The following is a 13,477-nucleotide window of genomic DNA, read 5'->3' as shown; positions in this document are numbered from 1 at the left end:
GTTACCCTGGTGACAGGTTAAAAAAGGGATTGTAAGCTGAATAGCTGTATGATATGAAATTAAAATGTTTCACATTGAACAATCCAAAATGAATTGGGAAAGGTTAGAGTAGAGGAGAGAGAAATCAATTCTCCAATGGCAATGGTGAATGGGAAAGAAGTATGAATAGGATTTGCCAGTGGGGTGCAACAGCTGCCAAATATCCTGCAGCCAAAGAATTACAATAATACTGATGAAGTGTGCAAGAGCTTCTGGAATCATGGTAGGGAACAGAGAAATTCTCCAGCAATAATCAGGCTATTCTGCCTTCCCCTCAGCTCTTATAGTAGGATCAAAATAAAAATATTTTACAATGTAGTAGTAAGCAAAAATATGTAAATATGCTTTCTTATCCACTTAGTATCTTGTACTTAATCTCACATAGATTTCTAAACCATCTTCAACACAGTCATATTAAGTAACTGAAAATATCATAACAGAGACAGTAAAAAGTAAGGCAAGCTTAAGTGATAATGATTGAGTTAATGTTTTCTCCCATCTTGTTGCTTTTAGGGGATTTATTTGCTCAAATGAACGTAGCTATTTCCAAAGACAAAGAGTGTATACATACATTTGTAAATATATACTTAAAGTGCTATTTTTTTATTGTATAGTTAGGTACCACGTCACCTTCATTGTCACAGTGAAGTGGCTTATCTGAGAGTATGAAACGAGTTATGCTAAGTTGTTTTATTTTCATTGACGTATAAATGTGTTATAATTTCACATGCTCTTTTAATTCAGAAGATATCTTAGTAAAAGAGCCAGTATGTACCCGTTCAACAATACTGGCTTTTCCTTGGGAATTATTTTCACACGGTTACTTTTTTCTATGTTTCTCACCCCACTCATCTTTCAGTGGTTAAGATCATATTTCAAAAACCTTAAACTTTTATCATCTAATGGAAAATTTAATAACAGGTGAATAAATTCTATATCTGAAACCAGGAAAGGCAAAGAAAAATAAACAGATAGTTGTCTCTGCTAGGCAGAAATCACTAAAAAATCGATTCTCCATTTTATCAGGAGGCCAGATGAGGAAAGATAATACAATACAAATGCAGACACAATGACTGCACATACAAAGAACCCAAGAGGAAGTAATTTCCCATTATGCTACTGTGGCTGAAAGAGTTAAACTGACACCAGGCTGTGTAGCCAGCCGCGATATTTGATATGTTCTCCTAAGCCTGAGCACAAAGTACACTGATTCCATGCAGCCAAAGTCATCCTCCACCAAAGGGAGTGCTTTATTTTAAGCTTTCAGGCTGAAGTATTTCCATTAATATTATAGGCCATAGTGAAGTTGTTTCTTTTTCTGAGTCTTTAACCCCTGCTCAAATACCAAGAGGGAAATTATGAGGATAAAGTAGAAACCAGAAAGTGGCCAGGAGTGGTGGCTCATGCCTGTAATCCCAGCACTTTGGGAGGCCAAAGCAGGTGGATGACCTGAGGTTGGGATTTTGAGAACAGCCTGGCCAGCAGGGCAAAACCCAGTCTCTACTAAAAATACAAGAATTAGGCCGGGCACGGTGGCTCACGCCTGTAATCCCAGCACTTTGGGAGGCCGAGGTGGGTGGATTATCTGAGGTCAGGAGTTCGAGACCAGCCTGACCAACATGGAGAAACCCAGTCTCTGCTAAAACTACAAAAAAAATTAGCCAGGCATGGTGGTGCATGCCTGTAATCCCAGCTACTTGGGAGGCTGAGGCAAGAGAATTGCTTGAACCTGGGAGGTGGAGGTTGCGGTGAGCTGAGATTGCGCCATCGCACTCCAGCCTGGGCAACAAGAGCAAAACTCCGTCTCAAAAAAAAAAAAAAAATACAAAAATTAGCCGGGCCTGGCGGTGCATGCCTGTAATCCCAGCTACTTGGGAGGCTGAGGCAGGAGAATTGCTTCCCCTTTTACTCCCTTATAGTCAACTGCAACACTGCAGCCAGGAAGATCTTGTGAATACACATGTTGCTCAAGCTCTTCATTGCTCAAAACCTTGCAATGGCTCCCCACTTCACTCACAGTAAGAGCAGGAATCCTGACAGTAGCCCATCTGACACAACTCCATTTCCTACTATTCTACAGCTTGCTTACTCCTCTCCAACTGCATTCAGCAGACTAACATAATGAGCCTCATCCTTCATATCTTCTGAACCTCTTAATTCTGTATGAGATGAAAACTGTATCGGTTTCAATCAGGGTTTCTGTTACCCATACCCAAACATCCCAAGTGACTCAGGAGGTAATATAACTGCCACTCTAGAAACAAGAGAAAAGTTACTATAATGGGGCATGCCTATAGTCCCAGCTACTCAGAAGGCTGAGGTGGGAGGATTGCTTGAGCCCAGGAGTTTGGGGCTGCAATCAGCTATGTTCACACCTGGGCAACATAATAAGACTCTGTCTCTAATTTAAAAAAAAAAAAAAAAAAAAAAAAAAAGCAGGGATATCCAAGTCAATAAATGGAACTGATTCTACTGGTTACCCATACGAAAAAATAAAATCAGATCTCAATCTCATATCATCACACATAATACATTTGAAATATGAAATACCAGTGTAATAAAGGAAACTTCTAAAAGACCAGAAATAAAAATGTAACTAAATATTTTACAAAATCTTAGGTAGAAAATATTGCTTTATAAGCATAAAAGCAAAATAAAAACCCACAAAGAAATAAATTTATTAAATAACATTAAAACAAACTGTAATGGTATCCTATTTGCTGGAAAATAACATAAAACATCTCATTATTTACTTTACTGAAGATAACTAGACCCCGATTTTTTCTTTCTTGTCATATTTATGTATAGCTATTGGTATAAAGAAGTAAAAAATACAACTTCTTATTCTTGATGGTTTCCTTTTGGTTTATTCATAATACCTTTACTTAGTTGTGTACTATAATATATTATAGATTCTTTTTTATTTCTTTATAACAAATGAGGTAAAGAATCTGGGTGTTGCAACATAATTATACAATAACAATGATTCTCATATGAAAAAGACAGAATATAGATTACTCTCATTTTATAGGTGAGCTTAAAGTAAAATACATACCTAAAGTCACATTACTAATAAGTGGTAGAGTTATGACTAAAATCTAGATTTATAACTCTAATTCTAGTTTTGCCACCATATCACAAAATGTATTTACATGTTTATACATATTATATGGTTTGGTTCTATGTCCCCACCCAAATCTCATGCTGAATTATAAGTCCCAGTGTTGGGGGAGGAAACTGGTGGGAAGTGATTGGATCATGGGGGCAGATTTCCCACTTGCTGTTCTCGTGATGGTGAGTGAGTTCTCACAAAAAGATCTAGTTGTTTGAAAGTGGGTAGCACCTCCCACTTTGTGCTCTCTCTCTCCTGACACCCATGTGAAGATGTGCCTGCTTTTCCTTCACCTTCTGTCATGATTCTAAGTTTCCTGAGGCCTCCCCAGCCATGCAGGACCATGAGTCAGTTAAACCTCTTTTCTTTATAAACTACCCAGTCTCAGGTATGCCTTTATAGGTATGTAAGAATGGACTAATACAACATACCTACACATAGATGCAGGGGTGCATGTTCATGTGTGCAAGCGCACCCACATGAATGAGGAAGGCAGTGGGGAGAGGGAGAGAGAATATATATAACTTGTGTGTATTTCTGTCTTGCCAACCTTGGAATTATAAACAAATACTAATTTTGGGGGAGTAGGCTAGAATGTTTTATAAACACAGCAACTTTCCAAATCACAAAGAAGAAACCCACGTCATAACGTCCATAAAAGTGAATTCCAAGTGGATTAAAGAGATCAACATTGCAGATCTTTTTCTAATTGTTTGCTTAAAAATAAGTGATGAGGATTCTAAATATATCCTCCATAACCTCTATGGAATGGCAAAATGGGTGAAGGAAGAAAGAAGAAAACAAAAACAAGTCAACAAAATGTAATGAATTTACTATATATCTGCAATAAAAGATGATCTTATAAGACCCACAGGGTCAACATTTCTTTTCAAACATCTTAAAATATATTTAACATATGAAAAGAGAGAATGCTGTCCACACTTACCTCAGCAGGGCTCAATCCTGAGAACTGACCTCTAAAAGGGAGTCAAGGCTTACTATAAGCCACGCCCCCTGCCTGATTCTTAAAACCTGCAAAGTAACAGGAATGCAAAGCAGCCCTCTACTAGGGAAGGACAATTTAGTCACCAGACATTCTACTACCAAGAAAGTTGGCTGGCTCAGCCCTGGAAATGGTGATCATTACAATGATAAGGCAAATAACTCAGCAGAAAGATAATAACTATGAAGTTAGGAAGACTGAATGATAGAAGGAAGGATAAAGGACAATCTGTCCAGCTACAAAAACCTAACAAAAGAAAGGAATGGACGAAGAAATAACACTGGAGAAAGGAGGAAGTAAAGAAATTGAGAGAGGGCAGAACAGTATCTTCACTAGTGTCTGAGATGCCTGGGATGGCGGGCGGTACTCAAGCCAGGGTAAGTTATCCTGATTCTCAAGAAAGCTGAATCCAGATCCAAGAAAAAAACAGACATTTTGAGCAAAAATAAAGATTACTAAAAACGATTAAAATGTTACCTTTACTATTTTTTCTTCCAATCATTACCAGTTAGTGAAACAAATTATATCAAACTACAATGTCAACAAAATCATTTTAGCTTTTAAAAAAAGTGTTGTTTAATATAACTAGCTTTTAATGATTCATTTCTGTCAATATAAGTGTTTAAGAATAATTATTAAAAAGAAACCATGGTAAGTCAGTAAAAGATTGAGTTCATCAAATTTATTTTATAGTCATCCCCCAAAAAATGGCTATTGTTTCTGACATTAACTTTTCTTTTTTTCTAAAATGTACCACTATCGTTTTACTATCCAAATACTAGGGGTATGTATTATTAATGTGTTTTTCCAAGTCATAAATGATGAAAGAGTGAAGCCCATAGAGAATTTGGGAAAATAAGATCAGCAGCCAAAACAAGCAACACAAAGGAAGGGCTGTGGGCTACTGGTTTGGAAGGAAAAACATTTCACGAACACACCCATGACAAAGCAATACAGAGCCACACCTGGAGGGTGACTCTTAGAATCCATTCCCAAGCCGATTGTGAAAACATGACTCTAAAGCCAAAATGTGAAGGTTCAAACACCCTACATCAGCTTTCATGATGTAGGTGTCAAGGACCTCCTCAGTAAGCAAGCCAGAAACATAGCTTCACTTAGCTAAACAAGATTATGCTTCGTGAAGAAGAACACTATATTTACTAAATGTTACAGCTCTACACTGTTATAGGGTGTAGCAATTTTACAATAAACTGATAATACTAAATAAGTGATAGTACCTTTTTTTCAACAGAAAATAAACTCACCAAAAATGAACAATTGCTTGTTGTATAGAAAATAAATGTGCAATTATCTGGATAAGTGAACTTGCAGTCTACATATTTCATAAATACATATTTTGTTTCTAACTTCTAAAAGATAATGAGTTAAAAAATAAGATACTTAAATTTTTTAATGTAGCAATTATCACATTTACAATTTTAGCTAGAAATTAGCAAAGACTACAAAGATTGCTTCTTAACCTCCACTTTATAAAGCAATTGCCCTAAATATTTCAACAATCTCTAAGGAATGTTGAGTTTGAACTACCTAAAACACTACAAATCACAATATAACGTACTCTGTGTTTCCCAAAAGCATTCATTGGAATATTAATTTTTCAAAGAGCTTTTAGGAAAAAGGTTTTCACAAGAAAAAAAGAGTGTAGGTAAGAGTCCAACTATATCCTGCTCTTAAGAGTTTCAGAATGCATTTTAGTATATAGGAATACCTTGGAGATACTGTGAGATCAGTTCCAGACCACTGCAATGAAGCAAGTATTTCAATAAAGCAAGTCACATGAATGTGTTATTTTTCCAATGTGTATAAAAGTTATGTTTACACTGTATTGTAGTCTATTAAGTGTGCGATAGCTCTTAAAAACAACGTACAAACCTTAATTAAAAAGTAGTTTAGGCTGGTGTGGTGGCTCACACCTGTAAACCCAGCACTTTGGATGGCCGAGGCAGGCGGATCACAAGGTCAGGAGATCGTGACCATCCTGGCTAACACGGTGAAACCCCGTCTCTACTAAAAAATACAAAAAAATTAGTGGGGTGTTGTGGCACGTGCCTGTAGTCCCAGCTACTTGGGAGGCTGAGGCAGGAGAATTGCTTGAACATGGGAGGCGGAGGTTGCAGTGAACCAAGATCGCACCACTGCCCTCCAGCCTGGGCGACAGAGCGAGACTCCATCTCCAAAAAAAAAAAACTTTATTACTAAAAAATGCTAACCATCATCTGAGCCTTTAGTGAGTCATGATCTTTTTGCTGATAGAGGGTGGCTGCTAACTGATCAGGCTGATGGATGATGAAGGCTGGGGAGGCTGCGGCAGTTTCTTAAAATAAGACAACAATAAAGTTTGCTAAACCAATTGATTCTTCCTCTCATGAAAGGTTTCCCTGTAGCATGTGATGCTATTTGATACCATTTTTCCCACAGTAGAACTTCTTTCAAAATCAGAGTCAATCCTCTCTAAACTTGCTGCTGCTTTATCAACTAAGTTAATGTAATATTCTAAAATCCTTTTCAACAATGTTCACAGCATCTTCACCAGAAGTAGAGTCCATCTTAAAAACTTTGCTTTTTAAGCAAAATTTCTTTGCTCATCCATAAGAAGCAACTCTCATCCATTCAAGTTCTATCACGAGATTGCAGCAATTGAGTCACATCTTCAGGTTCCACTTCTAGTTTTCTTGCTATTTCCACCCCAACTGTAGCTATTTCCTTCAATGACATCTTGAACACCTCAAAGCCAGTTCTTCCAAACTCCTGTTAATGTTGATCTTTTACTTTGCCCATTGAAACACAAATGTTCTTAAGGGGATCTAGAATGGTGAATCCTTCCCAGAAAGTTTTCAATTCGCTTTGTCCAGATCCATCATAGGAATCACTATTTATGGCAGCTATCGCCTTGTGAAATGTATTTCTTAAATAATAAGACTTGAAAATCAAAATGACTCCCTGATCCATGAGCTACAGAATGAACGTTGTGTTAGCAGGCGTGAAAACAACATTAATCTCCTTGTGCTTCTCCGTCAGAGCTCTTGGGTGACCAGGTGCACTGTCAATGAGCAGCAATCATTTGAAAAAAAATATATTTTTTTTGAGAAGTAGGTCTCAACAGTGGAGTCAAAATAATCAGTAAATGATGCTGTAAATGTACATTTTGTCATCCAGGCTTTGTTGTTCCATTTCTAGAGCACAGGGAGAACAGATTTAGTATAATTCTTAAAGACCCTAGGGTTTATGAAATGGTAAATGAGCACTGGCTTCTACTTCAAGTCATCAGTTGCATTAGCCCCTACCAAGAGAGTCAGCCGGTTCTTTGAAGCTCTGAAGCCAGGTATTGACTTTTCCCCTCTAGCTATGAAAGTCTGAGATGGCATCTTCTTTCAATAGAAGGCTGTCTTATCTACACTGAAAATCTGCTGTTCAGTGTAGCCACCTTCATCGATGATGCTAGTGAGATCTTCTGGATAACTTGCTGCAGCTTCTACATCAGCACTTGCAGCTTCCCCTCCACTTTTATGTTATGGAGACAGCTTCTTTCCTTAAATCCCATGAACTAAGCTCTGATAGCTTTAAGCTTTTCTTCCGCAGCTTCCTCACCTCTCTCACCCTTCACAGAATTGAAGAGAGTTAGGGCCTTGCTCTAGATTAGGCTTTCACTTAAGTGAATGTTGTGGCTGGTTTGATATTCTATCCAGACCTATAAAACTTTCTCCATATCAGCAATAAGGCTGTTTCACTTTCTTATCATTTGTGTGTTCACTGGAATAGCACTTTTAATTTCCTTCAAGAACTTTTCCTTTGCATTCACAACTTGGCTAACCATTCGGCACAAGAGGCCTAGCCTGCCTCGGCTTTCAACATACCTTCTTCACTAAGCTTAATCATTTCTACCTTTTGATTTACAGTGAAAGATGTGCTACTTATTCCTTTCACTTGAACACTTAGAGGCCACTGCTTTGTTATTAATTAGTCTAACTTCAATATTACTTTATCTCAGGGAATAGGGAGACCCAAGGAGAGTGAGAGACACTGGGAATGGCCGGGTCAGTGAATAAGAACACACACATTTGTCAATTAAGTTCACCACCTTACACGTGCATGGTTTGTGGCACCCCAAAACAATTACAATAGGAACATCAAAGGTCACTAATCCCAGATCACCAAAACAGATATGCTAATAATGATGAAGTCTGAAATGTAATGAGAATTACCAAAATGTGACACAGAGACAGTGAACACATGCTGTTGGAAAAACAGCACAAAAAGACTTGCTCAATGCAGGGTTGCCATAAACCTTCAATCTGTAAAAAATGCAATATCTGAGAAGTGCAATAAAGCAAAGGACAATGAAATGAGGTGTGCCTGTATGACAGTCTCTAAGAGGTTTCTAACTTAACAAGGGAGTTTCCACGTTTATTTAAACACAGAAACATTTTCTTAAGTAATGCATTTTAATACTCCCCCAAACTAGTGCTCTATGGAGCACACATTAAGGAACACCGTTGAAGTCTAAAACTGTGTGCATTTGATTATTACAAAAAAATCATGGAACTAATGAGTACAAAAGCATGCCCCAAGTATTTCCTAATGGGCTCAAAGGGGCATATATATTATTATTAAAGAAGAAACAGTCAAAGGGATAGGAATATATCATATTGCTAAGTCTTTAGAAGCTACAATTATGGCTATCAAGGATCTCAAACTCAACTGCCTAAATGGAACTTCTCAGATTTTCCTTTCAAAGCTGCTCTTGCACTTTTGTTATTACCACCATCCACCAGGTCTTCCAAGTCAGTAACCTGACTCCTCAATATCTGCTTCTACTCAAGTTTCGAATACAATTTATTTTTACATGTATCTTCCATCATCTTAACACTTCCCATAATACTTCCCACCTCTTTCAAGCCCTTTGTTGGTACCACATTTACAGTTTTTTAAGTTGCATTAAGATATAATTTACTTATATAACATCTATACATTTTACTTTTTATTTTATTACTTTGAGACAGGGTCTCGCTCTGTTACCTGGGCTGGAGTGCAGTGGCGTGATCTCGGCTCACTGCAACCTATGCCTCCCAGGCTCAAGCAATTCTCGTGCCTCAGCCTCCTGAGTAGCTGGGACTACAGGCATGCACCACCAAGCCTGGCTAATTTTTGTATTTTTAGTACAGACAGGGTTTCGCCATGTTGGCCAGGTTGGTCGCGAACTCCTGGCCTCATGTGATCAGTCCGCCTTGGCCTCCCAAAGTGTGGGACTACAGGCGTGAGCCACTGCACCTGGCCAATAACATCTATACATTTTAATTGTATAGTCTGATGAGATTGTAATACATTTATATCACTTCTCGGCCTTTTGGCTAAGATCAAGTGAGATTGTAATACATTTATACAGTTGTACACCCATCACCACAATCCAGTTTTAGAACGATAAAACTCATGTGCAGTCAGTCTTGCTCCCATACCCAGACCCAGACAACCACTGATCTTTCTTTTGTTCTTTATACTTTTTGCCTTCCCTAGAAATTTCAAATAAATGAAGTCATACATTACATAGTCTTCTTTATCTGGTTTCTGTCTCTTCACATGTTATTTCTGAGATTTACACACATTAGTGAATGTAGCTGTTTATTCTTTGTTACTGCTGAATAAGCTCATAGTATGGATATGCCACTTTTTATTTATCCACTCATTACTTGATGCATATTATTCTAGTGGGTGTGTAGTGGTATAGATTTGTGATTTTGTTTCTCCACTGACCGATGATGCTGAGCATCTTATCATGAACTTATGTGCCATTCATTTATCTTCTCTGATAAAAAGTCTAAGTCAAACCTACTGCCCGTTTTTTATTAGATTGTTTAGCTTATTTGTTTGTTTGTTTGTTTGAGACGGAGTCACACTCTTTCACCCAGGCTGGAGTGCAGTGGTGCATTCTTGGCTCACTGCAACCTCCGCCTCCTGGGTTGAAGCAATTCTCCTGCCTCAGCCTCCCTAGTAGCTGGGATTACAGGCACCCGCCACCACGCCCCCGCTAATTTTTGTACTTAGCAGACACAAGGTTTCGCCCAGCTCAGGTCTATAATTCCAGCACTTTGGGAGGCCAAGGCTGGTGGACTGGATCACTTGAGCCCAGGAGTTCGAGACTAGCCTGGACAACATGGTGAAACCCCATCTTTACAAAAAATACAGAAATTAGCCAGGCCTGGTGGTATGTTCCTGTAATCCTGGCTACCAGGGACACTGAGGCAGGAGGATCACTGTAGCCCACGAATTCAAGGCTGCAGTGAGTTATGACTGTGCCACTGCACTTCAGCCTGGGCGACAAAAGCAAGACTTCATCTCTCTAAAAAGAAAAGAAAAAAAAAAGTTTACCAAAAAAGCAATCTGAAGAAATCACACCGCAGGTAGCACCACAAGCAAAAGGAGGCAGGGAGTGCACTGGAAGAGACGATGTAAAGATAGAGTCATCTGAGTTACACACAAGCATCCCTTTGTTAAAACTGTACAGGTAAGGCTGGGTGCAGTGGCTCATGCCTATAATCCCAGCACTTTGGGAGGCCCAGGTGGGTGGATCACCTGAGGTCAGGAGTTCAAGACCAGCCTGGCCAACATGGTGAAACCCCATCTCTACTGAAAATACAAAAAAAAAAATTAGCCAGATGTGGTAGTGTATGCCTGTAGTCCCAACTACTCAGGAGGCTGAGGCAGGAGAATCGCTTGAACCCGGGAGATGAAGGCTGCAGTGAGCCGAGATCGCACCACTGCACTCCAGCCTGGGCGACAGAGCAAGACTCTGTCTCGAAAAACAAAAACAAAAACTGTACAGGTAAGAAGTGTATATGTGTGTTTGTACATTTTACCTTAAAAAATTAACAAATGGGGAAAGTGTGGAGTGGGTAGAGGTAAAAATGAAACAAGGAAGATAGATTTTTTACAGTCGTTGAAGCTAGATAATGTGTGCATGGGTGTTCAATATACTGCTGTTTATCTTGCACAAGTAATTCAAACCATATTCCCAGGTTTATGACTCTAATTATGCAAAGTATAAATGCTACATGTATGTATATAAAAATACATACACACACACACACACACATATATATATATACATATATACTTTGAAGGGTTTCTACCAAAACATTAAAAGTAATTATTGAATAATTATGGGATTACAGGTAATTTTTATTCTCCATCTTTTTAAGCCCTTTTCAGATTCTTCCACACAGTAAGGCAGCACTCTCTGAAAATAACTTGCATACATTTCTTAAAAATCAAACCAGTCATATTTAGCTACACTCAGAACTTCTGAAATAATCAAGGTCCAAATAACATCTGAAGGTAAAGGAATTAGGATATGAATACTGCATTTATCAAAAGAATAATAAAAAACATGAAATTCAGGTTTTAAAACAAAAGCAACATTCTCTCCTACACACATATCCCTCCAGACAAATGCTGTCCAACAGAACTTGATGGAAACACACCTGCCATGGTGGAAAGGCTCTTAGAGTTGCCCAGTGCAGGAGCTGCTAACCACGCATGGCTATGGAACAGGTGAAATGTAGCCACGTTTCCGGTAACTTTGAAAAGGATTCTTCCATTCACTTTAATCTTAATTGCCATACATGGCTAGTGCCTCCCATACTAGACCGCACAACTATGCGGGGGGGGGAAACAACCAAACAACAAGCACTGAGGTGTACGGACATCGGGGGAGCAAAGACCATTCAAATAAGACAACAAAATCCTGCTCACAGGAAGTTTATATTGGGAAAGAAGTTTAATTTGGGAAAGAAGATATTAAACAGATGCACAAGCAGATTCATGGTTCTATTGACCATTTTCCTCCTCCGTCCAGTCATTCAGTCATTTACTGATATTCTATATCTGCTCATCTCTCCCTGGTAGCTACCAAATCATAACTTTTAAAAAGATACACTGTAAGCTTCCTATTCTTTCTAGGTAAAGAGAACAAGTGAAGAGTACCAACTACACTGAGATTTCCTGAATAAAACCGCATTAGCCACTAAGATACAGCCTAAATCCAATTTAGTTTCTCCTCTACCTAATTCTTCAGAAGTAATTTCAGTTTCTGATTTGTGCTTTTCAAAGCTAGTTCATCACCTTCCATCTTTTTTTTTCTTTTTTTTAAATCTTTGTTCTTCCTCTTGTGAAAAAGTAAAAAGGAAAAGAAACTGAAGTAACAATTTATCAACAGCATGATTCCTTAAAAGGGATTGCTCCAGCAAGTAAACACACATTCATAATAAACAATCCTCTCTCTAGAAGCACCAATGGCATTGAGGTTTTGTTTCTACTTATCCTGATATAAAGCATGTTCCCCTTTTACCTGAGTCACTAGGAAGCTAAAAGGCACACTTGTGTCTCACAAATGACTAACTCAACCTGGTGTTAATTCCTTCTTGTGTGTTCACTAGCTTCTGATATATATTTTTTAACTGCCCAGATTCATTCCTACATTTAAATATACTTCTCCAAACGTTTTTCAAGATAAATAAATAAAACAGAAATCATAAACACAAACTACTCGAATGGATTTCCCATCGGATTTCAGAATATCTTCTTATGTCCAAATTAAAAGGGCCAAGATCCTTTTATCCTTTCTGAACTTAAAAAAACTTGTTTAAACAAAATGTAAGCAATATCATATTTATACAGTGTGACTTTATTATACTTCTCCAAAGACCCATAAGATCTCTAGAACTGAGATCAGCCACATCTTTTATTAGTATTTCCTATGTAGACTGGATTATCAATATTGTTCTGCTCATTTATTCTGTTTTAAATGATCTACCATACCTTGAATTTTCTTGAAAATGTTGTGCTCTTAACTGGAATGCCACAAACAATGATGATGCTATTGCCAATAACTGGTTCTTCTCACTCTTGGTTAGCATGTGTCCTGAGGGAAATCAATCAACCAATCAATCAATCAATCATTTATTTTAACATCTGTGCTTCTCTCCTATAGAATTACTAGTCATTCAAACAAGTATTTTATAGGGCATCTATTATGCAGCTAGGATCATACTAGGCACTGGGGTGTGCGGACATTGAGGAAGCAAGACCATTCAAATAAGACAACAAAATCCTCCTCACGGGAAGTTTATATTGGGAAAGAAGTTTAATTTGGGAAAGAAGATATTCAACAGATGTACAGAACAAAAACAATTAAAAAGAAAAAACCATCCACACAGAGATCTCCAGGAAAAGCATAAGCTCCTCACATCTGCTTCTCTCTGTCCTTTCCCAGCCCAGCTTCCCTGCTGAGGGAAGTGAGGATAGCGTGC

The 13,477-nt window shown here is 38.2% G+C and overlaps 1 protein-coding gene across 3 annotated transcripts in view; it reads right to left on the bottom strand.

The window, feature by feature from the left end:
* PCCA (propionyl-CoA carboxylase subunit alpha) overlaps positions 1-13,477 on the bottom strand; it is a 446,563-nt gene that overhangs the window by 182,313 nt on the left and 250,773 nt on the right. For all 3 annotated transcript variants that reach the window (XM_001149000.7, XM_063792625.1, XM_063792626.1), the window contains exon 18: positions 12,987-13,089. In XM_001149000.7, the coding sequence (XP_001149000.5) occupies positions 12,987-13,089 (103 nt within the window). The remainder of the gene's footprint in view (positions 1-12,986; positions 13,090-13,477) is intronic.

Source organism: Pan troglodytes, chromosome 14 (genome assembly GCF_028858775.2).
Source record: "Pan troglodytes isolate AG18354 chromosome 14, NHGRI_mPanTro3-v2.0_pri, whole genome shotgun sequence".
Classification (NCBI taxonomy): Eukaryota; Metazoa; Chordata; class Mammalia; order Primates; family Hominidae; genus Pan; species Pan troglodytes.
The sequence above is the reverse complement of the archived record's forward strand: the minus strand, read 5'-3'. Positions and strand labels throughout refer to the sequence as shown.